This window comes from Engystomops pustulosus, chromosome 4, assembly GCF_040894005.1.
Source record: "Engystomops pustulosus chromosome 4, aEngPut4.maternal, whole genome shotgun sequence".
Taxonomy (NCBI): Eukaryota; Metazoa; Chordata; class Amphibia; order Anura; family Leptodactylidae; genus Engystomops; species Engystomops pustulosus.
The window spans coordinates 176909572-176935824 of record NC_092414.1 but is presented as its reverse complement, the minus strand read 5'-3'; the positions used below and the strand labels follow the sequence as shown (position 1 = coordinate 176935824).

The 26253-nt window shown below is 42.1% G+C and overlaps 1 protein-coding gene across 4 annotated transcripts in view; it reads right to left on the bottom strand.

Annotated features, from left to right (window-relative positions):
- The window catches only part of SLC24A1 (solute carrier family 24 member 1), a 38523-nt gene that overhangs the window by 11737 nt on the left and 533 nt on the right, over nt 1-26253 (bottom strand). The window contains exons 2-7 of one of the 4 annotated variants that reach the window (XM_072148676.1): nt 21810-22976; nt 18476-18538; nt 14797-14905; nt 4199-4285; nt 2859-2974; nt 2328-2372 (exon numbers count right to left, since the gene is read on the bottom strand). In XM_072148676.1, the coding sequence (XP_072004777.1) occupies nt 2328-2372; nt 2859-2974; nt 4199-4285; nt 14797-14905; nt 18476-18538; nt 21810-22799 (1410 nt within the window). In that variant the 5' untranslated portion in view covers nt 22800-22976. The remainder of the gene's footprint in view (nt 1-2327; nt 2373-2858; nt 2975-4198; nt 4286-14796; nt 14906-18475; nt 18539-21809; nt 22977-26253) is intronic. The other 3 variants (XM_072148678.1, XM_072148677.1, XM_072148679.1) reach the window with 3 other exon arrangements.

Below are 26253 nucleotides of genomic sequence, written 5' to 3'. Positions count from 1 at the left end.
CCAGGGCCATGGGCGGCTTGTCCCTACAGATCAATTAGCCTGCACTTCACCGAAGTGCCTCTTTGTATTTACCTCTACCGGATATTGCTTACACGGACACCCCAGAGGTTCCCCGCTGCTGGCCAGTGGTTGGTCCTCTGTAACCTAGCCAGTCCATAGTCGAGCCGAGGGCGGCTCTTTCAACTGCCCCGAGGGTATGCAACACCCCTGCCGATACAAGGCAGAGGGATTGTTGGAAATATGTCCCAATATGTAGCTTAGAAAATCAAGAAAGAGGACAGCAATCCACACTAATCCCTCCAGGGGTTTGGTGCCCTTAGTCAGAAGTCCAGGCGTTCAGAACTTCAAAAGCAGCACATTGGGAGGAGGAAGCCACAGCACCGAGGAATTGGATATGAAGAAGTCTTTATAGGTGCATCATCAAGGCATAAAAAAGCAACGCTTCGATTCTAATGCGAATCTTTTTCAAGCATGCTTGAAAAATATTCGCATTAGAATCGAAACGTTGCTTTTTTATGCCTTGATGACGCACCAATAAAGACTTCTTCATATCCAATTCCAATATGTAGCTTGCAACCTGTGTGGAGTCTGATCAACCCCACAGCAGGTCACTACACAACACAGGGAACACTGCAGCGGTAGATCCTGCCTGGTAAGGCAAGAGTTAATTGTTTAATTTGGAATTGTCATTCCATCAGCCAATCATACCTGTTGTATGTAAGCTGTGATGTAATTGGAGGATCAACCACCACATGACCAGGAGCTGAGGAGAAGTGACGGTTGGAAGTGCCAACGGTCAGTTCAGCTAGTGAAGTGAGTCTGACAGGAGTCAGTCAGAAGAAGACTTGAGTTAATCCAGTCAGGTTAGTCTGACAAGAACAGTAAGACTAGAGATCAGAGTGAATCTAGTCAGTCTCTAAGTGAGACTAGTTAGTCAGACAGACTAGTACAGTTAGACTAGTGAGACTAGTTCAGTTGGTCTCTGAGGGAGACCATTACAGTGCAGCCAGTAAACCAGATCAGACCAGTCTAGTCAGACAGAGGAGAGCCAGCTGATTGCCTGAGCAGCTCTGAGGAGTTAGTGAGAGTAAAGGGGTATCATCCTACCTTCAAGGGTGATATCTGAAATAACCCAGGACAAGCTGAAGCATCCTACTAGGACACAGCTACCTCCCAGCCTGCCCCTGCATTCAGGCTGGTGATCAATCCCTGTGGTTCTCTCCCTGTGTGCATCCCCAGCCTGTTACCATTGTTAAGATTCGTTGGACACGTTATCTACTGTTCCTGTTGGTTCCAATAAAGAACTGTAAGTTGTTTTTAGACAATGTCTGCCTCCGTCTGATCCCTGCTACTACGTCTGTCACCATCATGGGCACCCTATCCACTACACAGGGACTCATACTCTAGACACCAAAGGGTTGCCCCAGGGAGAACTACTATAACAGTCTCTCCCTCATCATTTCTTGCCAACACCACCCTGCTGGAGACCTGCCAGGCTGTAAGACAGCCCTCCGGTCCCCATACCAAGCACCGTGACACTAGCGTGCCTAGGCCGCAACTGCCAGCCACTCCGGTATTCAGGGCCCCGGCTGTCTCCAGAAAAAAGGCTATGCCCCGGTGGGGGATGTTGCACACTCTTTTACGATACATTATAACTTTATTGATCTCCTGGTTTGGAGAAATTGATTACAATAACATAACTGGTGATATCGGTTGATGTTGCTTTGTTGCTGGAGTAATGTCAGGAATGGGTGGTGTTCATTCGATGCGATTCTCTTTCGGAAATTAAAGAGAAAATGACAAAAGTGATGGGCGAGGGACCTATCTTTTAGATTGCGCCCAGAGCATGGCGACCATCTTGAAAGCCGTCATATTTGGCAAGGGCAAGTGTTGGGAAAGTGATTGTGTAGCATATCAGGGAAGACCTGAATTGTCTCAGAAAGTGATTGCCACAATCAAATTCACAATATCTTGTGTTCAGAAGTTCTCAACACAGAGATTCTCTATAAATTCTCATGCAGATTCATAACAATTGAATGCACTGCCATCAGCTTTGTGTTCAACTCCATAGACAACATGTCATGTAGTGTAGCATATAGCACAGTATATACTACTCATGCACAAATCAGTAAATAGTAGGTAGCAATTGTCAACTAAAACTAACCAGAGTTTTTTTTTTTTTGGTGGGGAGGGGGGGGGGGACATTACTCTTCTCTAAGTACACAGTGCACCTGCTGGAGACCTGCCAGTGGATGTGAAATGAGAAATGCTGCCCACTTTTTAGAATAGAGAAGAATGTCACCCCTATTTATCGTCTTGCCTCTCACCTTTAATTTGCACTCCAGTTTGGGGGCCCAGTCCACAAAAAAGAACTGTAAAAGTAATTGACATTTTAGATATGAGGCCAGCGGTCTGGATCCCGAAACCTTCTTGGGTCTATGGTGAATCCCTATTTGTCAGAAGGTTTTCATTGTACATACAGTAATTGGATAGGAGAGGCACAATCTTCTGAATTCGGTAGGATTCATTGACAATAGATGGGGAGCTTCATCTCCCTATTTCTTCTGTAGAAGTGGCTAAGGCTAAACAAGGTAACTCAGCTCACCTCCAGAGGAGCTAGTATAAAGTCAATCCTATGGGGGAGATTTATCAGACGTGTCTGAGAGCATAACTGTTCTAGTTTGCCATGGTAACCAATCAGGGCTCAGCTTTAATTTTCCCACAGCTGTTTATAAAATGAAATCTGAGCTCTGATTGGTTTCTATGGACAACTAGAACGGTTTTACCTCAGACACTTCTGATAAATCTCCCCCTATGTGTGTATACAAGATGTGGAGGGTAAACAAGTATACATTTACCTGAGTGTCATCCTTGTCTCCTTCATCCTCTCCATCCTTGGAGGGCTCAGACCCAGTGGGGGGAGTTACCTGTACATTAACTGTATGGGGGACATCACCTCCTTCATCCTTCTCATCTGCCAAGAAGTAGAAATTGTGAATCGGCTACATCACTGCTGTACCACCATGTTATCTACAAAACCTAATACTAATATAATTATACCCTAGAGAATCATACATCTATCATCTATCCATACGTATTATACCTGACTATTCCGTATCATCTTCCTCACATGAACCACAGGCATTGCCCCTACTACAAGTGGTTTGTATGATGCAAGCCAAGCAGGGAAAATAAGGGATGGAGGACACAAAGAAATGACTTTTAAGGAGCCATTTTCTTTAAGTTCATCCAGTAATGCACATCAATGAACTGGAATGAAGAATAATACAGCATAGACATTCATTAGGAGCTAGACAGGAAACCTTCATGATATCACTGAAATATTAGGTTGTAGTTGATAGTGTGTAGCCTAGAGTCCTATCTCCCAAGATCTTGACATACAAGAGCTCATTATCTTCACTGTGGCCACTTATACTAAGTAATAAAGCCACGGTATTCACTGGTTTTAGTAAATCCTCTTTATCCTGTAATAAAACCCAAGCTAAACAAACCAGGCCAACCTCAGATGGTTCCTGGAAGAGAACCCCCAAGCACATTACAGAGAAGTAGGATTATACACACAGAACACTTTACATAGGATTTCAATTCTCAACCTTTTCCGAAAGGGTTGTCCATAAATTTTAAAATTATGGTATGATTGTGTAATAATAAATAAAAGCCATACTCACCTCCTAGATCCCTCACTGCTCTGTTCCCAGTACTAGCCAGTACCCCTCACCCTGCACCTCATGACCCAGTGAAGTAGAGCTAACATAGGGACAGGTCCACACTGGAGCCAATCATTGACCCTAGTGTTGACCGACAACAGTCCATGGCCAACTTTAGTGGGTCGTCTTTGTGTTTTCACATCTGGACCAAGATTGGGTGGGAACCAGGCTCATTGGGAATGGAGTGGCAAGGGATCCGGGAAGGGGGTATAGATAAAGGTTTTATTACACAACAGATGCATACCGATGGGCAAAACCAATCAACAACTAGACTAGGCCACTATATAGAGATCCAACACTAGGATTGGAGATTAGTGCCTCTAATACTGCTGCTTTAAAGATTTGGGATATCTCTATAAGCATGCCATACTGAACCGCTTGTAGAATATGGGTGAGGGTATACACCCCCCCAAGGCCCTGATCAGTCCAGTGTCAGGAAGATGAACAGACTCGCAGCCTACTTTTCTCACCTTTCGTTTTCAGGCCTTTTTTCCCCTCAGTTTCTACCTTGGCCTTGGCCATGTTGTTCATGATTTCAGCTTTGTCCTTAAATTTTGCTGCAAAGGAGAAAAGTAACTTACTGTTCACTCATTCGGCGCCCAAATAACTCTTCACCACACATTCAGCTGCCCTAGCGCTACATCAGTAATCGACTAAACAATCCATAGTAATATAACACCTTTTTAGTGGTACATTTGGTGCTGCCGCACACACAGAAGACATAGATGATTTATTGAAACTAACATAGTATAGTATATAACTAGTATAGTACATAGTAGTAGTATAGTAGTGTTCTAGGATCTGTAGCAAATGGCAAAGTGAAGCTTCTTATGGGAACACTATGGCACACTATGGGACCAGGGAAGGACATGGCATAGGCAGAAGGCTATGAGAAAGGACTGCAAAACAGATGAAAGTTTGGGAGCTACAAGGCCTAGACACAAAGTAAAATGCCAAGGAGTATTCTCATCCAGGCATTTTCATTTAATTCAGCTGCCATATACATACATTTCTTCAAAAGTCACCTGCGTGAAGATAATTTGATATAAACTTAGTCATGTTGTCCCTTAGAAATGAGTAACGTGAAATTAGCTGTCCTTGGATATGACCACCCCATCACTCTGAGTTGAGATATGCACTACTGAGGTAAACAACCACATGGATTCAGCGTTCATTGCCACAGGATGGCTATTGGACATGCAGTAACTCCCAACCACTTCATATGCAAAAAATAATGGGGCACATTTAGTGAGACTTTGCATATTATTTCTAGTGCAAACTGTTTGCACAGGTATGTAAGAAGTGTCTGAGACACATTTGTGTCGCACACAACCCTTTTGTACTCTTCATCATACGACACAAATTTCTGCACTGAAGGGGGCGCTCCGGTGCTCCAGATTTATCATGCAAAGTCAGACAGAAGTGTGTCGCATTGCCCTTGTCGCACCAAATAAACAATGGTGCACTCTGTCAGAGAAGTGCAAAAGGCGCCAGAAATCCTGAATCTGGCGCCCCCTGCACACTACACAGGCAAACTGCACATAGTACAGACTGCACTGTTCTCAGTAAATGTGCCCCACTGGGAGTCATATACTAAGGACCCGAAACGCTTTTTTTCGTTGAGTTTCCCGAGTTTTTCCGATTTGCGCCAAATTGCCCCCGGGATTTTGGCACACGCGATCGGATTGTGGCCCATTGGCACCGGCATGCACGAGATGGATTTTGGGGGGGCGTGGCCGTCGGAAACCCCGACGTTTTCGGAAATACAGCGGAATTTTTTTAAAAAATGTGTCGCTTTACACGCACTTACCTGCACCCAGCAACAGATGGTGAACTCCGACGGACTACAGCGCAGCAGCGACACCTGGTGGACATCGGGCGCACTTCTTTAGTGAATCGCCGGAAGACCCAAATCATCGTCGGAGAACCCGCCGCTGGATCACGACAGGACCGGGTAAGTAAATCTGCCCCAATGTGTTGCTTGCAATCTTCAGCAGAGGTGGTCGTTTCCAATTAAAACAATCTCGTTTTTAAGGGACCATATGACTATATTTATGGGAAATTTTCTGCACACAGAAACATAGTTTTTAATAACATCCAATTGAAGAAATGGCAAATAAATTTGATTAAATGTCAATGGCCAGATGAGAATATCCCTTTCAGAATATATACATATCTGTAAATATGTGGAGGGGTTGGTGTGGGATAAAATGTAGCATATGAATTAAAGGGAAAAGGAGGGAGAAGGAAATAACTCAATTAAAAGTTGTCTACCTAAGACAATTGATTTCGGTAAACTTTACCGTAACTTGGAAATTCTGAGACATGGAGAAAAGCCTCTATTAAGGATGTTTTTTTAGGATTAGAGAAACATGGGGGCAATACCTGCCCATGGGTTGTAATTTCCTTTAGCATGAATAGCATAACTAAAGCACGCAGCCTGTGGGCAGGTGAGGCAGCCATGTTTCTCTAGTCTTGGACAACGGTTTCAATGACAACGCATCTACATGGGTTATGAAGACTGACATATAAGTAAGCAAAAACTACATGGAGGTATGGTGATACCTCAGGCCGACTCTTCTTCACACTCACCCAATAGTTAGGAATGGATCAGTCGGAACAATATACCATACGCCAAACTAATATACCATACGCCACTCATAAAGTCATCATTTCTAGTAACTGATACAGCATGGTTGTGTATAAAGTCTTTAACACCCCTCAAAACTTTACAGCAGCAGTATTCTTGATTCACCAAGTTTATAAACAGGTAGAGAAAGATAAAATATATAAAATACTGTATACCTTTATGTATGTGTTTTTTAATTATAGGTAGATTTTAAATACTGTGACAATTTTCTCTAGAGGTCCAAGTCTTAAGCACCCACTTGCGCCAGAGCAAAGATTTTTTTCTTCCCATATATTAAGAAGAGCATTAATTTCATTGTAATACCTAATTCCCCCTCTGGTGGCGCTGTAGGAAAATTTAAGACTTGCATGTCAGATTTAAAGGACATGTACCGTCAAATTAGCTGACAGTAGATGATTACAACTCATTTTCCGTTCCGTCTCCGGGTGCACGGATCTTCTTTTATTGTAACTTGTAATGGTGGAATTTCGGAGAAATGTAACTTTATAAAATATACAAATGAGCAAAACGGGCTCTGCATAGCACCACTGTGCTCCGCTGCTATATAATTTATTCATGCCGCCAGCTCTACATGGTCCGCCTACACAGTGTAATGAGAGCTGGTGACGTCACCGGCCCCTCTTTCTCTCTCTGCAAAACATGCGCATTGCTGCTAATGTTGTTCTCGCGCATGCGCAAGTTTTTCAGAGAGACCTGGTGACGTCATCAGCTCTCATTACACTATGTAGGCGGAGCAAGTAGGGCTGGAGGCATGAATAAATTATATAGCACCGGAGCACATTGGTGCTCTGCAGAGCCTGTTTTGCTATTGCTATTGCAATTTATTTCTCCGAAATGCCACCATTACAAGTTATAATCTGGCATCCGGGGACGGGACGGAGAGTTGAGTTGTAATCATCTACCATCAGTTAATCTGATGGTACATGTCCTTTAAGACTTACAGCAGACTGCTAGTGGATACCAGCTGTGGGGCAACATATTTTTCATGACACTTCTAATGAAAAGAGATCAATGAAAGCAGACAACCCCATAAATAATAATAATCTATATTCATATTCCGTAGCGCTTTACAAATCAGAGGGGACCCTTAAAGGGAACCTACCACCACGAATCTAGCTATAAAGGTAGATCGGGTGGTAGGTGGATCAATAGGACGTGAGGATAGCCCTTTTAAGAGCTAATCCTCACGTCCCCGCACTGTTTAGCTAACTTTTATTATCTCTATATGTAAATTTTGTTATGCGGCTACTGGGGTGTGGAGTAGCCAGAGCTGAGGCTACACGGCGCGGCTACTCCAGGCCCCAGTAGCCTCTTTACTCCTCCTACCCACAACCTTCGGCGCACAGCTCCTCGTCGCTGCGCGCCCTCGTCCGACCAACCTGCTGTCTGCGCATGCACAGAACAGCAGGCCTGCTCCTGTGCGATCACTGCTACCAAAAACGGAGCTGCACAAAATTTACATATAGAGATAATAAAAATTAGCTTAACAGTGAGGGGACGTGAGGATTAGCTCTTAAAAGGGCTATCCTCGCGTCCTATTGATCCACCTACCACCCGATCTACCTTTATAGGTAGATTTGTGGTGGTTGGTTCCCTTTAGAGTGATCTCCAATGGGACTGACTGCTGGGACCTCCAGTTATCAGGGAAACAGGGGTCCACATATACCTGCCTCTTGGTAAGTCATGAGGGCCATACCTAGCCACTATCCCCTTTAATTCTATGATACTTCCATTATGGATATATTCACAGGTCCAAATGTGTGGATATAGCAGTAATTGAGAATGCACAAAACCTTTCAATTCACATTGGCACATGCAGACTCCTTATTAGTGGGAAAGAATACAATTTTACATAAGAACACCAAAAACAAGAGGCAGGATCCTCATATTATTTAACACGTGAGGAATGTGTAGTTCACTTATTCAGGCTTCCATGTAGGGATAATTCTCAGGTTTGTGGTTTAAGACATTTATGATGTGTTCTAACAGTGATCAATAATATTGCTATAGTAAACAACTAAAAATTAGTACCATATTTGCAGAACTTTCTATAACAAATCTGCTGGTAAAGAATAGATAGAAGATAGAAATATTGTCAGTAAGGAGAAGGATATGTACCACGTGGGTATCAGGATTAAACCGATCAGGCTCAGGGCTACTGGCTGCTGTCCAGGTTTGACGAGATTCTTGTTAATCTGGTCAGTAATACACCTAACATGAGCGCGAGGGGGGAGGTCAGCGGGTAGAACCTCAAGGTCAGAAGACCAAGGGGTCCACGGCAATGAGAAAATGGAGATGCAGCCGGTTTGTTACATCCAATATGCTTACAAAGGACCAGCAAACCCAACAATCAATGAATAATCCATAAAACAAGAGAAATATTCCATGGATAGCATATGTATTTGTACAAACCAAACAACCTATGGGATATCAATAGTATATTCACAAATGCTGACACCTTCAGTGTGCGTCCATACCTCTAGAATGAAGACATGCATGGCTCCCAGTGTAAGTCTACAGTTGTAATTCTTCCACTCAGGTTTATACACGTACCATATAATGTATATTAGGTGTAGATAGGGCAGCAGCAGATTGGGGAACATTTACTCACGTTTCCGCTGGAGTTCACCGAAAGTGCATTGTCCGAAGATAACACTAAGATTGTGCGCAGCCGCACCAAAAAAGGATTGTGTGCGCCACAATCCCAGTGCAAACACCTGTTAAATACCTGTGCAAGCCCAGTAATCCCTAAAAAAGGCACACAGTCCAATAAAAAAAGTGAGCAACGCGACCCTTAGTAAGTGAGCCCCATTATATCTTCCGCTTCATTTCCATTAAACAGAAGTCCCTTGTTCTGGTGACCCATGTCATGTTATCAAGCCCCTAATAATGTAACAACTAACTATTTTCTGTCACATGACACAATCTGTTCGCGTGCACCAAAATCCTGGGGCAATTCGGCACAAAACAGAAATATTCGGGAACCCCCATGAAAGTGCGGCGTTCGGACCCTTAGGAAATGAGCCCCAATGTGTATGATCAGAAGTATGGAAAATGAAGAATTTAAAGAAATTGGGGCACATTTACTAAGAACAGTGCAGACTGCACAATGTGCAGTTTCCTGTGTAGTGCGCAGGGGGCGCCAGATTCAGGATTTCAGGGGCAGGAGCGGAGCGGGGTTGTGAAAATGAATGTGACTTTTGTAAGACAGCAGTTGTATAAGACTGACTTCTTTTATCAGGATTCCAATACCACATAAAATACCACAACCATATAGGATATACAATTGTATGATTTAAAGGGGTATTCCAGGAATATGAAAGTCTCATACAAAAAACCATAATGTCATTAGTCACAAGATAGAGTTTGATTTTCTGATTCACAAAATTTGATGGCCTCTCTAAAAACATACTGGTAGGATGATTGTGAGCCCCACTGGGGACAGGGACTGATTTGGAAAGCTCTGTGCTGCACTGCGGAATCTGTGTACATTATATAAATAAAGGAATTATTATTATTAATTAGGTGTGCAGAGATATCATCAAGATGGCCACCACTGGAAACTACAAGTCCCATGATCCTTTAGTTCTCAGTAACTCCTCCTCCCTCTTATGCTCTGCTCCCAGTGGTGATGTAACAGACTGTCTTGCCCTGTTATGATGTGTAATGATGTATAACTGCCATCACTGGACATTACCTCACTGAGATGATGTCTCACCACAACACTGGCCATACTGGATTCTTTTTAACAAACCGACTACGGCCAAACATAGTGGTGATCACATGTCCTGCCCAGGCAGGTGCAGGACATGTGATGTGGACATGTGACCAGCGGCCATCTTCTGTCCTGTGTCTGCGCCACTCGGAGGAAATCAACAGACTGATTATAGGACCAGTAGTATTTTTAATTCTTCTTTACAGTCTATGTCAGCATCATTTTTCTGCTAGGGGGAGCTACATTTTTACATATAGACCACGTTTTGATCCAAATTTTTCACCCCGCGCTTTCCAAAATCCACTTATTACCCACCATATGCAGGAGCCATTGTCTGCTGCTGCTGCTGTGGCAGTTAGAAGCTGAGCTGTGTTTGGTTGCCATTTTGCCACAGGTCATTAATATGAGCTCTGAACTGTGATTGGTTACTATAGACAATGAGTAATAAATATCATATGTGTGGTATGATGGATAGAGACAGAAATGGAGAGTGAGTGACAAAGTGATAGACAGGGAGAGTGGGTGACAGAGAGACAGACAGGGAGAGTGAGTGACAAAGAGACAGACAGGGAGTGTGAGTGACAGGGAGAGTGAGTGCAGAGAGACAGACAGGGAGAGTGAGTGACAGATAGACAATGAGTAATCAACAGCTTATATGATGGGGTATGATGGATAGAGACAGAAATGGAGAGTGAGTGACAGACAAGGAGAGTGGGTGACAGAGAGACAGATAAGCAGCGTGAGTGACAGAGAAACAGACAGGGAGAATGAGTGAGTGACAGAGAGACAGACAGGGAGTGTGAGACAGACAGGAATGAAGAGTGAGTGAAAGACAGAGAGACAGGCAAGAAGAATGAGAAACAGAGAGACAGGCACGGATAGTGAATGGCAGACAAGGAGAGATAGATGCATAGATATATATTATTTTTTTGTTAACCAATTGTATTTTGTTATACAAGACCAGTTATTTAGTATCCCGGACAACGCCAGGATCTACAGCTAGTCTAATATTTAAAGCTGGATGTGTGTGTGTATGTCCGCTAAAGGTATCTGCACTGTCACATTTACAATCACCGAATTTTGTACTGCTGCTCTTCGTGACTCAGGGATCAACATAGACTAGGTTTTGAATCTAAATTTTCACCCGCGCTTTCCAAAACACACTTATTACCCACCATATACAGGATCCATTGTCTGCTCCTGCTGTCCAGTTAGGAGCTGAGACGTGATTGGTTGCTGTTCTACCACAGGTCATTAATATGAGCTCTGAGCTTTGATTGGTTACTGTAGGCAATGCGTATAAGATGCTTATGTGTGTTGTGATATGGATAGAGATACAGAGATAGAGGAAGATTTATCAGAAATATCTGAGGTAAAACTGTTCCAGTTCCTCGTGGAAACCAATCAGAGATCAGCTGTAATTTTATAAACAGCTGTGAAATATGAAACTTGACCTCTGATTAACACTTCTGATAAATCTTCCCATGCACAAAGTGACAGTCAGAGATGGTCAGATACAGTCACTGAAAGAGATGATCAAAGACAGAGATGGTCAGAGACAGTCACTGAAAAAGACGGTCAGAGACAGTCACTGAAAGATACAGTCAAAAACAGAGAGACACAGAGAGAGTCAGAGAGAGAGAGACAATTAGAGACAGATATATAAATGTGTGTGTGTGTATGTATGTCCGCTTAAGAAATCGGTACCATCGTGTTTACAATCACCAAATTTTGCACAGCCGCTCTCTGTGACTCATGGGAACGTCATAGACCAGGTTTTGAATCAAAATTTTCACCCCACTCTTTCCAAAATACACTTATTACCCGCCATATACAGTTAGCCACCAATCACAGCTCAACTTCTATTTTTCCATAGGTCATTAATATGAGCTCTGAGCTTTGACTGGTTACTATAGACAATGAGTATAAGACGCTTATGTGTGAGGCAAGATGGATAGAGATAGACACAGAAAAACTGACAGAGAGAGACAGACGGAGAGACAGGCAGAGACAGAAAAAAACACAGAGAGAGAGACACAGAGAGACAGACATAAAAAGAGGGTGACAGACAGAAAAATAGGAAGACAGACAGAAAAAGAGGGAGTGACAGAAAGAGACAGATAGATATACAGAGAAACACACAGAGAGACACAGAGGGAGAGACAGAGGGAGAGATTTAGAGAAAATCATACTTTTGAGGGACCTGTTCAGCTTTTAAGTCACTTTGAGAGGCCTAAATAATAGTAAAACCCATAAATGAACTTAAATATGTGAAACTATTTTAATGAAGGATGTTAACCCTTTAATTGTTTCACAGGCGTTAAAACAAAATCAGGTGAAATTTTGAAATTAAATTTTTTCAGCTAAATAAATTTATTTCTCAAACTGGCCACACTTCACTTACATCTTGTTGCACATGATGGTTACATCCTGGAGGCAGTGCCAAGTGTTCTCAGACATCTCACAGCCCCAGGACGCTTGTAAGTTATGCAAGCCCCTTACACGTTGTGGTGTAAGGGGTTATTACCTGTGATCTGAGAAATATCCAATTGCTGGTGTTACAGGTGGGTGTCAGCTGAAGCCGGCACCAGAAGCAAGACGTAATAGTACGACACAGATCGGCACATAACTGCGACCTGTGCAGTACTATTATGTCCTATGTCGGGAGGAGGTTAAAGGGACTCTATAACCAGCTTTTACTCCATTATACCACTAGTGCCTTGGGAAGGGAATGAAATGTTCTTTCTAGAATTCCCTCTTTAATGTAAAATCTCATCCATTACCCATTAAAAAATATCCTCCGAAATCATGTGAAATTGAGTTGAAAACAAAAAATAGCAGCGTCTATTAGATGCTAAATTACCAGGGTATATACAGAATGAAAAATGTCAAGCACAATGGAGTTCAGTCAACTGCGTTTATTTGTGAACTGTCTCTCTAAACTTGCCATATGGCAACATTGCGGTACTGTAACCTGCATACAGAATGGAAAAGTATGTATAATTATATGTATAATTGTCACTGTTTCAACTATTACATGTCATCTCTTATTATTGTACTGTATAAAACTCTTCAATACAAACTATTCAAACTAAAAAAAATAGCAGCGTCTGAAATTATGCTCCCCTTCCAGTCTCAGGCAATACATGACTCTTCTCAGCTCATTTGCATATGGCTTTGGAGATGATTTTTTAGAGGTAGTGACATAAAAGAGGGAATTTTACAAAGCACATTACATACCCCACCTGAAGGAACTGCTAGTAGTTTAGTAGGGTAAAAGCTGGTGACAGGTTCCTTTTGAACATTGTAAAAAATAGGTAATAACCCGACCGATGAGAGCAGGCTTTCTTTTCCAATACATTTACTCCCGGAAAGGCAGTCACTTCTCCTCTAGTTGAGATCACTAATATGGTTACTATTAACTTATCTGTGTGGTGGTTACAAGCTCTGCGTGGCGGTATAAGACCACATATTCTCACCATGGGGGAGATTTATCACTACTTTTACACCAGTTTTCTGCAAGAATTTGTGATTAAAATAATGAATAGGGGCCATATAGGGACGCGGTGGTCAGAGGAAGGATGGCAGAGAGTTCTGGCATAGGCTTGCTCACCGGCTGGGCTGCCCGCAAGATACATCCAGAGGCCTAAGCCTTTCAGTGTATCCTGCATGGCCTCAAGAGCGACGGCGTATGACAAATCTTTCTCCATGTGTCTTGTTTTAGTCAAAAGTAGGAACAGATCCAAGGCATAAGAAAGCATTTTGTGAAAGTTCCTACTTTTAACTTAAAAACAAAACCTCCCATGCACAATGTGCAACCAGATGTATATATTCACCTATAAGTAAGTATTGGAATTCTTGAGGTCTATCCTTGTTACTTGGGCAGTGTCCTTACAAAATCTTAACATTCATCCACTATCAATGGCTACGATGGTAAACACAACCGTCCCTGGCACATTGTTACCATGGTCAGGCCACCTAGATCAGCAGGAGTATGATCTATTTATATATATTGTCATCAAAAGAGTTGTAGATGTATATTGTTAAGGTAATAGCATATATATATATATATATATATATATATATATATATATATATATATATATATGTATCAGCAGTGACCATCTGTCTGCCTCTCACTTCCCCGCCATAACCCGGCACACTAACATAACAACAATTTATCCACTTAGCTTCAATCTCTTTTAAACTATACTTGAACGCCAAGGAGATAATCCATTTACAGCAAGTAGGCCATTACAGGACACAGATACACTCAATACAAGACCATCCCTCTTAGCCTTTACCCACTCAGACAATGAAAAAAAAACTAGAAAATTTTAAAAAAAAATTCTTGATTTTAATCAACCATAAAAAATGATAGGAATATGTACTAAAGGAAAGTCGTCAAGGTTCTTGACTGGAAGGTCTATCTAATGTGTAAATTCAGAGGAGTGGACCAGGGTGGGGTAAATGCAGAACAGGTTAGAGGATAAAGCATGCAACAAGCAAAGCAGAAGATGGCTATGGCTTCTGATATTAAGTCAATATAACCTATTACTGCGCATTCACATACACACCACTTCTTAAAGGGAAGTACAAAGGCCACCATGAAGTCACAATTGGATTGAAATCTTATGAATAATATCAGTAGTGATGTATAAGAAGTTCACTGGATCATAATGTTCACAGCTTAGTTGTCTTACCTTCTCCAAGAGGGTCCAGGGTATGGATCATAAGTTGGAATATGGTACTGCGAATGGTGCTGTTATGCAGGGAGGCTGAACTTCCACCTCGGGTAAGGAAAGGCTTCAGCTGGAGGGAAGAGGAACAATACTTTTATGATATTGCAACATATAGGGGTTTTATTGGGTTGACATATTGATGGCCTATCCTCCAGTTGTGTTAATACATTGTATTACAGCTTTCCCCCTTTCAATTAAAGAGGATGAAGCTGTAATACCATCGGCTACTGCTACTAGTATAAGCCCATTCCCTCAGCGGAGAGTCACTCACATCATATTTATGGATTATCATGAGGCATCAAATTGGAAACTTAGGAGACTTTGTGAGGAGAGCTCCACCAGCTTGTAAGTGGGGAAGGCATTTTATGGCTTCGGTTCATGAAGAAAGCCACTAAATCTAGAAACTGCAAAGGAGCGATCTGACACATACAATAGAAGAACTGGTGAGGAGTGCAACCTCAACTGAAGGGTTTAGAAATAAGTGGTCTGACACAGTTGGAGAGTAAGTGATCAGGAACATAAAGTCTGGTCATCTGGTACTGTAGTTGTACAGAACCGAGGAATGAGTGGGCTAGCAGATACAAGACTTTCAAAGATATGTTCCAAAATATCTGGAGAACATCTAGTATATAAGGCTGGAAAAAGACGCAAGTCCATCAAGTCCAACCTTTAAGAATTAAGTAAATGTTTTATCCCCATAACCCGTGATATTTTTGCTCTCCAGAAAGGCATCCAGGCCTCTCTTGAACATGTACATAGAGTCCGCCATAACAACCTCCTGCGGCAGAGAGTTCCATAGTCTCACTGCTCTTACAGTAAAGAACCTTTGTCTATGGTGATGGTAAAATCCCCTCTCCTCTAGGTGTAGAGGATGTCCCCTTGTTCTGGTCACAGGCCTAGGTATAAAAAGATCTTTGGAGAGATCCTTGTACTGTCCGTTCAGGTATTTGTACATTGTAATGAGGTCTCCCCTCAGTCGTCTTTTTTCTAAACTGAATAATCCCAAATTTTTTAATCTGTCAGTGTATTCTAGTCCCCCCATTCCCCTAATAATCCTGGTTGCTCTCCTTTGCACCCGTTCCAGCTCTACTATATCCTTTTTATACACTGGTGCCCAAAACTGTACACAATATTCCATGTGTGGTCTGACCAGGGATTTGTATAAGGGCAAAGCTATGTCTTTATCATGAGAATCTATTCCTCTTTTGATACATCCCATAATTTTATTTGCTTTAGCAGCAGCCTGGCTCTGGTCACTAAAATTAAGTTTACCATCCACCAATACCCCCAAGTCCTTTTCAGCTCCAGTTTTACTAAGTAATTGACCGTTTAGAACATAATTATACTTATTGTTTCCATGGCCCAAGTGCATAACTTTACATTTATCTACATTAAACCTCATCAACCATTTCTCTGCCCACTCCTCAAGCTTCCACAAATCCCTCTGTAATGCTATCGAACTCAGTATTTATTACTTTACACAGCTTAGTATCATCTGCAAATATTGAAACTTGACTGTGTAAACCCACTACAAGGTCATTAATAAAAATATTAAAAAGAAGTGGCCCCAATACTGACCCCTGTGGCACTCCACTGGTAACGTCAACCCAATCTGAGAATGTGCCATTAATGACCACCCTTTGTTTTCTATCACTAAGCCAATTACTTACCCAAATACACAGATTTTCCCCTATTCCCAGCAGTCTCATTTTATCTGCTCTAGTACATAGAGGAGCTTGTGAGGACTAATACTTTTACAGAGAAAAACTGGTCATCCTACAGGTGTAGAGCTGGGAAATTAGTGTTCTGACAATTACATGGAGCAATCTCAGAACTTAAGTTGAGAGAAGTTAGTTTATGGTGAAAGGACCACAGCTAAAGATCTGGGGAGGGTGTGTTTTGGCACATACAGAGCACCCTCTGCTAGAGAGCTGGGAAGTAATGATCTGGGATGTAGAAGATGTATATGCCAGACCATAGATGTAGAAGGTTGCCTTCAAAAGATGGAAGTTGAGTAATGGAGCTCAGGGCTCTAAGCAATGGAGCAGAGGGCTCTATGTTGCACATCTGGTTGTCATGTCCTGCGATTAGAGATTTGTGGAAAGCAGTTGTGTAGCAAATTATGGTCAGCTAATATACATGCAATTCCTGAGATCGCCCTTCTCTGGATGTTCCCTTTGTCTGTCTCCTCGATCAAGAAGGAGTTCCTAAGACACTGGCCAAAAAACAGTGCAAATTCCACTATGTGCAGTTTGCCTGTGTAGTGCGATTCATGATTTCTGGTGCCTGTTCTTCATAAATCAGGCACCCCCTGCACTGCTCGGACAAGTTTTTAGTGCACCTTTGACATAAAGTGTGTGACACAATTCTGTTGGACACTGTATGATTAATGTGGCGCATGGTCCGACTGTGCACCACTACTCCCTTTTCAGTGCAGAATTTTGTGTCACGTTGGGTATAGTGCAGCTGCGACACAAATGTGTTGTGGGCACTTTATAAATCAGCAGTTTGCACTAAAAAGAATGTCCAAATTCAGACAAAAACTGGTGCAGGGGCTTTAATAAATGTGGGCCATTGTGGGTCTCTTGGCTATGCTGTAACATATCCTCAGACTTTGGAAATTATCCACGTGCCCCAATAGACCGCAATGGTTTGAGGCTCTGAACCATATTTTGAGGATGGAGGAGATGAGCGCACCTGGCAGATTTCCAAATCTCAAGATATGCTATGATGTGGACCCCTTGGATTCACTTCCACAGCTCTGCAGAGTTTGACCCCTGGGCGTTAGGGTAACCTTTGCTGGCGCCCACTGCCTGAATTTCCACGTAAATTTCTCCCCTGATTTTTTCACTACGACCATTGGCATCAACCCTACACGTTCCTTTTGTCTCTCCCTCTTGTTTCTTTTCCCTTTAGTAAAACTTATTATTGAACGTAAAAGATGGAAGTTGAGGAATGGCACATACAAGCAATGACAAGAAGAGCTCCATGAGATGTGGACATGGGAAATGGTCTGATACAGAGAGATTAGAATTAGTGGTCTACCCTATAGGAGATACATATTGATAAGATGTCCTGGAGAGTGGGTGGTCCCACAGATAAGTGATAATAAGGAAAGCGCTGGCACATATCGTAGCTAGGAATAAAAGTGGTCTAGTGCTGATGAATGACGGGCTCAGAAGGGCTTGAGAAGGATTGGGCTGATGATATTAGAGGTGAAATGAGTCCTGGAGAAAAGCCACTGCAATTGCTATAATCCTAACAAGAGATTTGAAATTGCTGCACACCAGAGGTTAGCGGCAGCATAAATACATCTCATAGATCATGTGCATAGGAAAGAAGATGCATCTTATATTGGAACAATTATTTTAGCAGGCACATACTTTCATTTAGGCGTCACTGAAATACCAGACTGTGGTGTCACATTCTGCACCACATTCATAACTAATATTCCTATATCCATAACTAAGAGGACATCTGTTCATTAACATCTTCCTGCCAATAGCACATAGAGGATTCAGGATGTGCCCTTAAAAGGGTTCTAAACAAGTCCTCTACAAAGACTTTTGCAGGACTACATCACAGTTAACACCCATGTAACATAGTGATTAGCACATTAGAGTGTGTTTGGATCACCTACCTTTAATCTGTTGTTGTCTTCTGGTGGTTTTGGCTCATCCCCTGCAACTGACCCATTGCCTTTCTGTACATAGAAATGAAAAGTAACCATTAACTTCATCAGTCAGGACTTTACAAAACCATCAGCAACAACAACTCTACCAATGCTGCATAATGACCAATATTTAGAATGGGCATCAGATATTCCTATTTTCATAAAAATCATAAAGTTTTTGTTTGGCAAAGTTAAAATGATTTGATTTAGATGAAAGATTTGACATGTGGTGTATGGGGATATGACCGAACATCATTGATGTATCAAGTCTATCTATCTCATACATTTCTCTCCTTTGGCATAGATGTCCATCACATTGTGCCATATATCTGACAGATGTAAATCACTTGATGAATGAGTTTATTTGGGAAGTAAAATAAAAGGGCAGAGAGCTCAAGATTAACATTCTCTCTGCAGTACATGAATCATTACAATGTGAAATACACTGTGGAATATGTATTGACTACACATAGATCAATTGCACCATATAGTATATGGATAATGCATCTGTCAGAGATATAGCTGGAAGATGTTTGTCCCCAATGTAAAATTTGTACAAGAACCCCCTATAATGTATCATTTACACCATTGCTAGGGACTTTGTAGGAGCCCCCTAAGACTTGGAATCAGACACCCTACTGCTTGGAGTAGGCACGGTTTAATGCACCCCCTGCAAGGTATTCCCCTGTCATGTTAAGCTGTTCTAAAAAGTGATCATAGCACAAAGAAGAGTAAACTATTGAGTCATACCTCACCTGACATCCAAAAGAATTCATTGGGGCAGATTTACTTACCCGGTCCGTTCGCGATCCAGCGGCGCGTTCTCTGCGGTGGATTCGGGTCCGGCCGGGATTCATCAAGGTAGTTCCTCCGCCGTCCACCAGGTGGCGCTGCTGCGCTGAAAAGCATCCGGATGCCCTGAAATTCACCGACCCGGACCAAGTGAAGGTAAGCGCGTCCCAAGCGACACATTTTCCGCTTTTAAATTCGGCGTTTTTTCCGAATACATCGGGTTTTCGTTCGGCCACGCCCCCCGATTTCCGTTGCGTGCATGCCGGTGCCGATGCGCCACAATCCGATTGCGTGCGCCAAAATCCCGGGGCAATACAGGGAAAATCGTCGCAAATCGGAAATATTCGGGTAACACGTCGGGAAAATGCGAATCGGGCCCTTAGTAAATGACCCCCATTGAGTTGAATTCATTCTTGTAGCTGTCACTCAATACTGCAATACATCAGTAGAGCTACAAATGTACGTTCTATAACCATCTCTGCTATAAACATAATATCTAAGTCAATCGATGGGTCCACACATCAGGATTCTCATGTCTTGGCCATAACATTTGCAAAGACTATCACATGCTATATGACAGTGATGGCAAACCTTTTAGAGATAGAGTGCCCAAACTACAATTAACACCCACTTATATGTTGCAAAGTACCGGTTGAAATTTGAATTGTATCTTCCCTCTAGGGTTCCCTGGAGAGGAAGTATCAGGGGACCCAGAGCAGGAGCTCCAATGATAACCCATCTCTGATCAAACCTTCTCGCTCCTCCAGTCGTCCGGGCAGCCAAGGATGCATGGCCTTAAAATAGCACTGAGCATGGCACGTCCTGGGCTGTCTTGGACCGCAGACTCTTTGCCGGGGTGAAGGTCTGGGTGCCCACAGAAAGTCCTCTGAGACCCACCTCTGGCACCCGTGTCATAGGTTCGCCATCACTGCTCTATGGGGTCTGTCCTGTCCTGTATTATACAGATACTTCACTGCTTGGAGTTGACACTTTGCAATGCTTCATTTCCCCTTGTGGTGGCGCAGTTAGGATGTTGAACACTTCCTGCCAGGTTTTCCCGTAGTTTACAGTTTGGGTTCCCAGAAGGGGTACCTTATATGATCAGCTTATTGTTATTCAATCCACCTTACAAGCAGAACAAGCAATGTGAAGTCAGGTTATTTCTACCCCAATATAACAACTCTTTTCATGATGTATTGAACTAGAAAGTAGACGTAAGGCTAATGTATCACTACTTAAAGATTTTTACCGGATGAAATCGCCAATTTTGTAACTTGTGACATTTTATTTCTTTACTATTAAAGTGGAGTAGAGAAATACATCTAGAGCATGTAAAAGCTATTGTATATTCAGCTACACCACATATAGGTGTTCTCACATAGAGACATCCCCTTTACATATGCAATATTAGATAATAAAATAATCATGAGACGGTCTGGCCAGGCTGCCACGCACTCACAGACATGGCAACTCCTATATTACAATTGAAATGTATGGCCGGTCATGGCTTTCTCCAGCTGATCTGCAGGATAGGCGATAACAATCTCTGGTTATCTGGTTCCAGCATTTGGTCCCCCATTCCTATTCATTTATGGAGTGGCAGATTGAGCATGCTTCCTGCAGCTCCATACAATAATAGTTGGAATTGCTGAGCACAACGCTCAATATTTCTGGCATTCCCATTCACCTTCGATGTAATAGCTGATTTCCTTTATCTTGCTGATCAGTAACACCAGTACACGCTATAACCTTATAACAATGTTGTTTCCAGAGCCGAATCCCACATTTGAGTTATGTTACCTTTATAGATAAACGTTGGGATAACATAAGATTGGGATCACTGTTTACATTGTTTTTTATACAACCTAAAATCACAGAAGCTTTTGCATCTGCTACTTGCCATTGAGTACTAAACTTACTTGAATACCAAATCCTTCAAGTTTGGGTTTGGCGTTCAGCTGCCTGATATATTGCCATATTTGGCGGCCAAACAGCCAATCCAGCAAATTGATTCCCATAAACAATCAGCTATGTCTGGGCAATCAAAGCTATGGCTAGTTGTTAGGGGTGTCCATTTGCTGGATTAGCTGTTCGGTTGCCAAATACGGCAATATGTCTGGATCAGGCAGCCGAACCTGAATGCCCAAACGGCGGGTCCACTCATCTCTAATTCTGTTACCCAGTTGTATTGTGATCAATGTTTATACAATAATACAATCACTAGGTGTTTCGGCTAAACGGCTAACTATTCTAGGTCCTTCTGTGATATTTTACAGTAATTGGAAATATTACAAATAATATTAAGCAGGTGATACTGTATAAATGTACTAAATGTAATCTTTAAATATGGTACTTTACAATGACTAAAACATATACCTAAATCACAACGTCCTGCTTATTTTACTCCAAAAATTTCTGTTCCTGTGATATAATCCTTTATATAGTCCTGATATTCAATTACAATAGCAATGAGACTAGATTATGACAGGAATGGACTGTATGTACCCACCTTAGATGTATCTTCCAGTGCCATAACTTTCACCAGCCTCTTCCTTTTGGACAGATGTGTCTTCACCCAACTTTCGAACATAACGTTAAACTTCATGAAGCAGACATAAAGCCCATAGGCAGTGAGAAGCATCATGCTCTCCCACCACATGATAACATTATCAAGGAAAAAGATAATCAGCATTATCAAGTCAAGGATATAAAATGAGACATCTCTGAAGAGAGGCCACCATGTAAGGTTGAGGATCTCCCTAGAGAAGAGGGCACAAGTGCCAATCACAAATAAAATGTTAAAAACTGCCGAGCCCACAATAGTTCCAATGCCAACATTACTGTGAGAAATGAACACGCCAATCAAAGAGGTAAAAAGTTCTGGTGCTGATCCACCAGCAGCCATAAATGTGGCACCAGCTACATCTTCAGAGATCTGAAGCTTCTCTGTGATCACACCCAAGGCTGGGACAAAAAACTCATCGCAGACAATGGCCAAGGCCACAAAGACGTACATCATGCCAAAGATATGGAGTGCTACCCAACCTTGTCTGCGCTGCTCTATGCTGAACAGGTCCTCTGGATATTCTCCTTTGGCATGAGGCAAAGGGGGTTTAGTGGGTTTGTGGGTGGTGGTTGGGAGAGTGGTTGCAGGTTTTGGTTTAATGGTGGGTGTTATAGGATCTGGGTCCACAAAAATACAGTGTCGAGTTTTGGTCCTTTCAGTTACATTCTCTGTGTGGGCAACTGAGGTAGAGGTGGTGGTAGAAGTGGTGGTGGTGGGTGCTGTCAGGTTTAATAGTTCCTTGACAGACGCTTTTGAAGTCGTCTCACGTTTTGCATCCTTCCTGAATCTAGATTCTTCCAGGTTGGTCTCTGTCCAAGGTTCTGATCCCATCTGTTGATCAACTGATAGCTGGTACAAGGAGCAAAGGAACATCACACAGACTATAAATAAAATACGGTTCAGCTGAAGCCTTTTTCTCCTCTGTAGATGCATTGTGATAGTATTAGATGGATAAAAGACCAGGGGCCAGAAAATGTCTATATCCCAGTTAATTGTTTATATCCTAGGGAGATAATTCTGATATGGTCCTATGCTTGTTTTCCATCCTTGGATTGCTTGCATGTATTATCAGCTAAATTTGGAGGTTTCTGCAGTGCACCACATAGATCCCTAAGTGGGAAGAAACACAGTAAAACAGGCATATTGAATGAAAAAACAACATTAAAATCACTAAAATAATAACAATTTATGTTAGTGCCCTATATGCAGGCAGAAGGAGGACCTAAGCATAAAGTTTGTGCATAAAGTTCTATATGTAGCTAGTATGTTATAGAGCATGAGAAGCTGATCACATTGTACATTGAATTCAATATGCAACCAGCATGTTATACAGCAAGAGGAACAAAGCAGATACCACATGCACCTGATATCCTGCATGTGTCTCTCCCTGCTTAGGTCCGACAGAGTTCACCTTCTTCTTCCTGGTGCATGTAAGTGTTTGGGCTTGTGACACAATTTGAAAGTTAAATCCCGTGCTCAGTCCGAATCAGTCGGATAGTCTAATGACACGCCTCCCAATTAGTGTTGCATGGAAGCCAGCGCATCTGCGCCAAAATCCGATGTTAAATACCTGTCAGAGCCGTGCAAATCCCGAAAAGTGTTCTATTTGCAGGCAGCATGTAATAAAGCAGGAGGAGCTGAGCAGATTGTACATAGCGCCCTATCTGCAGGCAGCATGTTATAGAGAAGGAGAAGCTGAGCAGATTGCACATAGTGTCCTATCTGCAGGCAGCATGTTATAGAGCAGGAGAAGCTGAGCAGATTGTACATAGTGTTCTATCTGCATGCTGCATGTTTTAGGGCAGGAGAAGCTAAACAGATTGTACATACTGTTCTATATGCAGGCAGCAAGTTATAGAGCAGGAGGAGCTGAGCAGATTGTACATATGTGTTCTATCTGCATGCTGCATGTTATAGAGTAGGAGAAGCTGAGCAGATTGTACATATGTGTTCTATCTGCAGGCTGCATGTTATAGAGCAGGAGAAGCTGAGCAGATTGTACATACTGTTCTATATGCAGGCTGCAAGTTATAGAGCAGGAGGAGCTGAGCAGATTGTACATATGTGTTCTATCTGCATGCTGCATGTTATAGAGTAGGAGAAGCTGAGCAAATTGTACATATGTGTTCTATCTGCAGGCTGCATGTTATAGAGCAGGAGGAGCTGAGCTGATTGTACATATGTGTTCTATCTGCATGCTGCATGTTATAGAGTAGGAGAAGCTGAGCAGATTGTACATATGTGTTCTATCTGCAGGCTGCATGTTATAGGGCAGGAGAAGCTGAGCAGATTGTACATACTGTTCTATCTGCAGGCTGCATGTTATAGAGTAGGAGAAGCTGAGCAGATTGTACATATGTGTTCTATCTGCAGGCTGCATGTTATAGGGCAGGAAAAGCTGAGCAGATTGTACATACTGTTCTATATGCAGGCTGCAAGTTATAGAGCAGGAGGAGCTGAGCAGATTGTACATATGTGTATGTATGTTGTATGAAAAATATTGATGTCTTCATAAAATGCCCATTTTCCTCCACTGGCAGCAAGTTGTAGAGAAATGCACCGTGATTTCCAAAACACTTTTACAAATGCTGACCAGTATTTAGCTTCTGAGAAATCCTAATTTTTAGTAGTATGCTAATGAGGCAGTTGGTACACCCCATGTGTACTTGGCACCCCAAACATCAATATCCCTGCCCAATTACTCACATGTTCATTAGAAAATCTGATTTGTCTAAGAGGAACACTAGAAGGAGCAGGATGTGGATTGGGGGGAGAGTTGCTGCACAGCATGCCCCCAGTGCAAATTGGAACATCCCTGAAATGGTAGAATGGATGGAAATAATAAAGGTGTTTTGGAGATCACTGGATTTCTCTATTACATGCTGCCAGCAGATTATACCGCGTGGGTAGGTGGTAAACACAGAGTACCAGTCAGTGGGGATCAATTAGTCCAGTTATTTTTCTGAAGCCTTTTAATGTATTACTAGGGTTCAAGGTTTTTTTTATTTCCCTCAAAGACCACATTTTCTGCTCAACTTTTGTTGTGGTCTTCTAATGAATGTAAAATTTCACAGGTAGGGATTACAGTGATCTAATAGAAATAACAATAATTCTTAGTATATAATCATTTCTGTATGGGGGACATATGTCTGACCACTCCGTACACAGGGAAAAAATAGGACATGTCCTATCTTTCCCCATGTTATGGGCCCAATGGATCACCACTCCTCCTCTCCATTGTGGTTGATGTATGCCCGCCCATAGCTGTGCGGCCATACGTCAGTGTGCATGTAGCCTAAGGCCCCTTTCACACTTGCGTTTATCACGCGTTTTCTGCACGTGATTGTGACGCACAGAACGTGCATTGCACTCTGACCCATTGTAATCAATGGGTCTTTTCAGACTTGCATTTTTTTTCACGCACACACGCGCGTGAAAAACGCACCATACAACTCTATGGAGATGCATCAAAAACGCATTGCACTCTGAGACACTTGTAAGTGCAATGCGTTTTTCACGCATCAATTGCCATAGAAAAGATAGAGCCAGTCCTGAGTCCTTTCACACGCATTATCTGCGCATGAAAAACGCATTGAAATTGCATTGAAAACGTGCGTGAAAAACTGAGACACTGAACAAACTCTGACTGAAAACTGATTACACTCTGATGCAAAATGTGCGTTTTTCACTGACCAAACCCTGATCACACCCTGATCAATCTCTGACGTGATCTGCAACGCAAGTGTGAAAGGGGCCTAAGTAATATAAAAGGCATGTTTTGTATTAGTAAAACCAATGGCTGCTGAGGGCTGTATAAGGGATCAGCTTGACCCTGATTCCACAAGTCCACTTTGATGTAAGTTGTTATTTCTACCTTGTCTATAGTCTTTCACTTCTGGCACCATTTTAAAAAGCCTTTCCTCTGCCCTTATCAGTTACCCGAAAACCATAAAAAAAAACAAGACCCATTCCAACTTATGAAACCAAGCTCAAATATACAAGGATTTGTGCACATTTATCATGGGCTCCTTTTTACTGACAGAGTTGGAGCCTTTGATTGGGTCCATTGTATTCCATTATATATAATGTGCCGTGGACCCGGTCATGTGATCATTGTTGCATAAGGCCTTCCCATTTATCAAGAGTTTGGTAACTATTTATTTTTATTATAGTCTTAAAAAGTATCTAAATTTTTTTTTTTTATCTCCAGCATTAAAATCCTCAGCTCATCTCGAAGGTCAGTGGAGCCAAAGCTGCACAATAATATAACACCTGTATTTTTCCTAGCGTTACACATATATTAACATACAAAGGTAAAAAACATCAAACAAAAAACGGATTAGTTACTAAAAATATTGTTGTTGTATCAAAATTCTGGAAAAAAAAA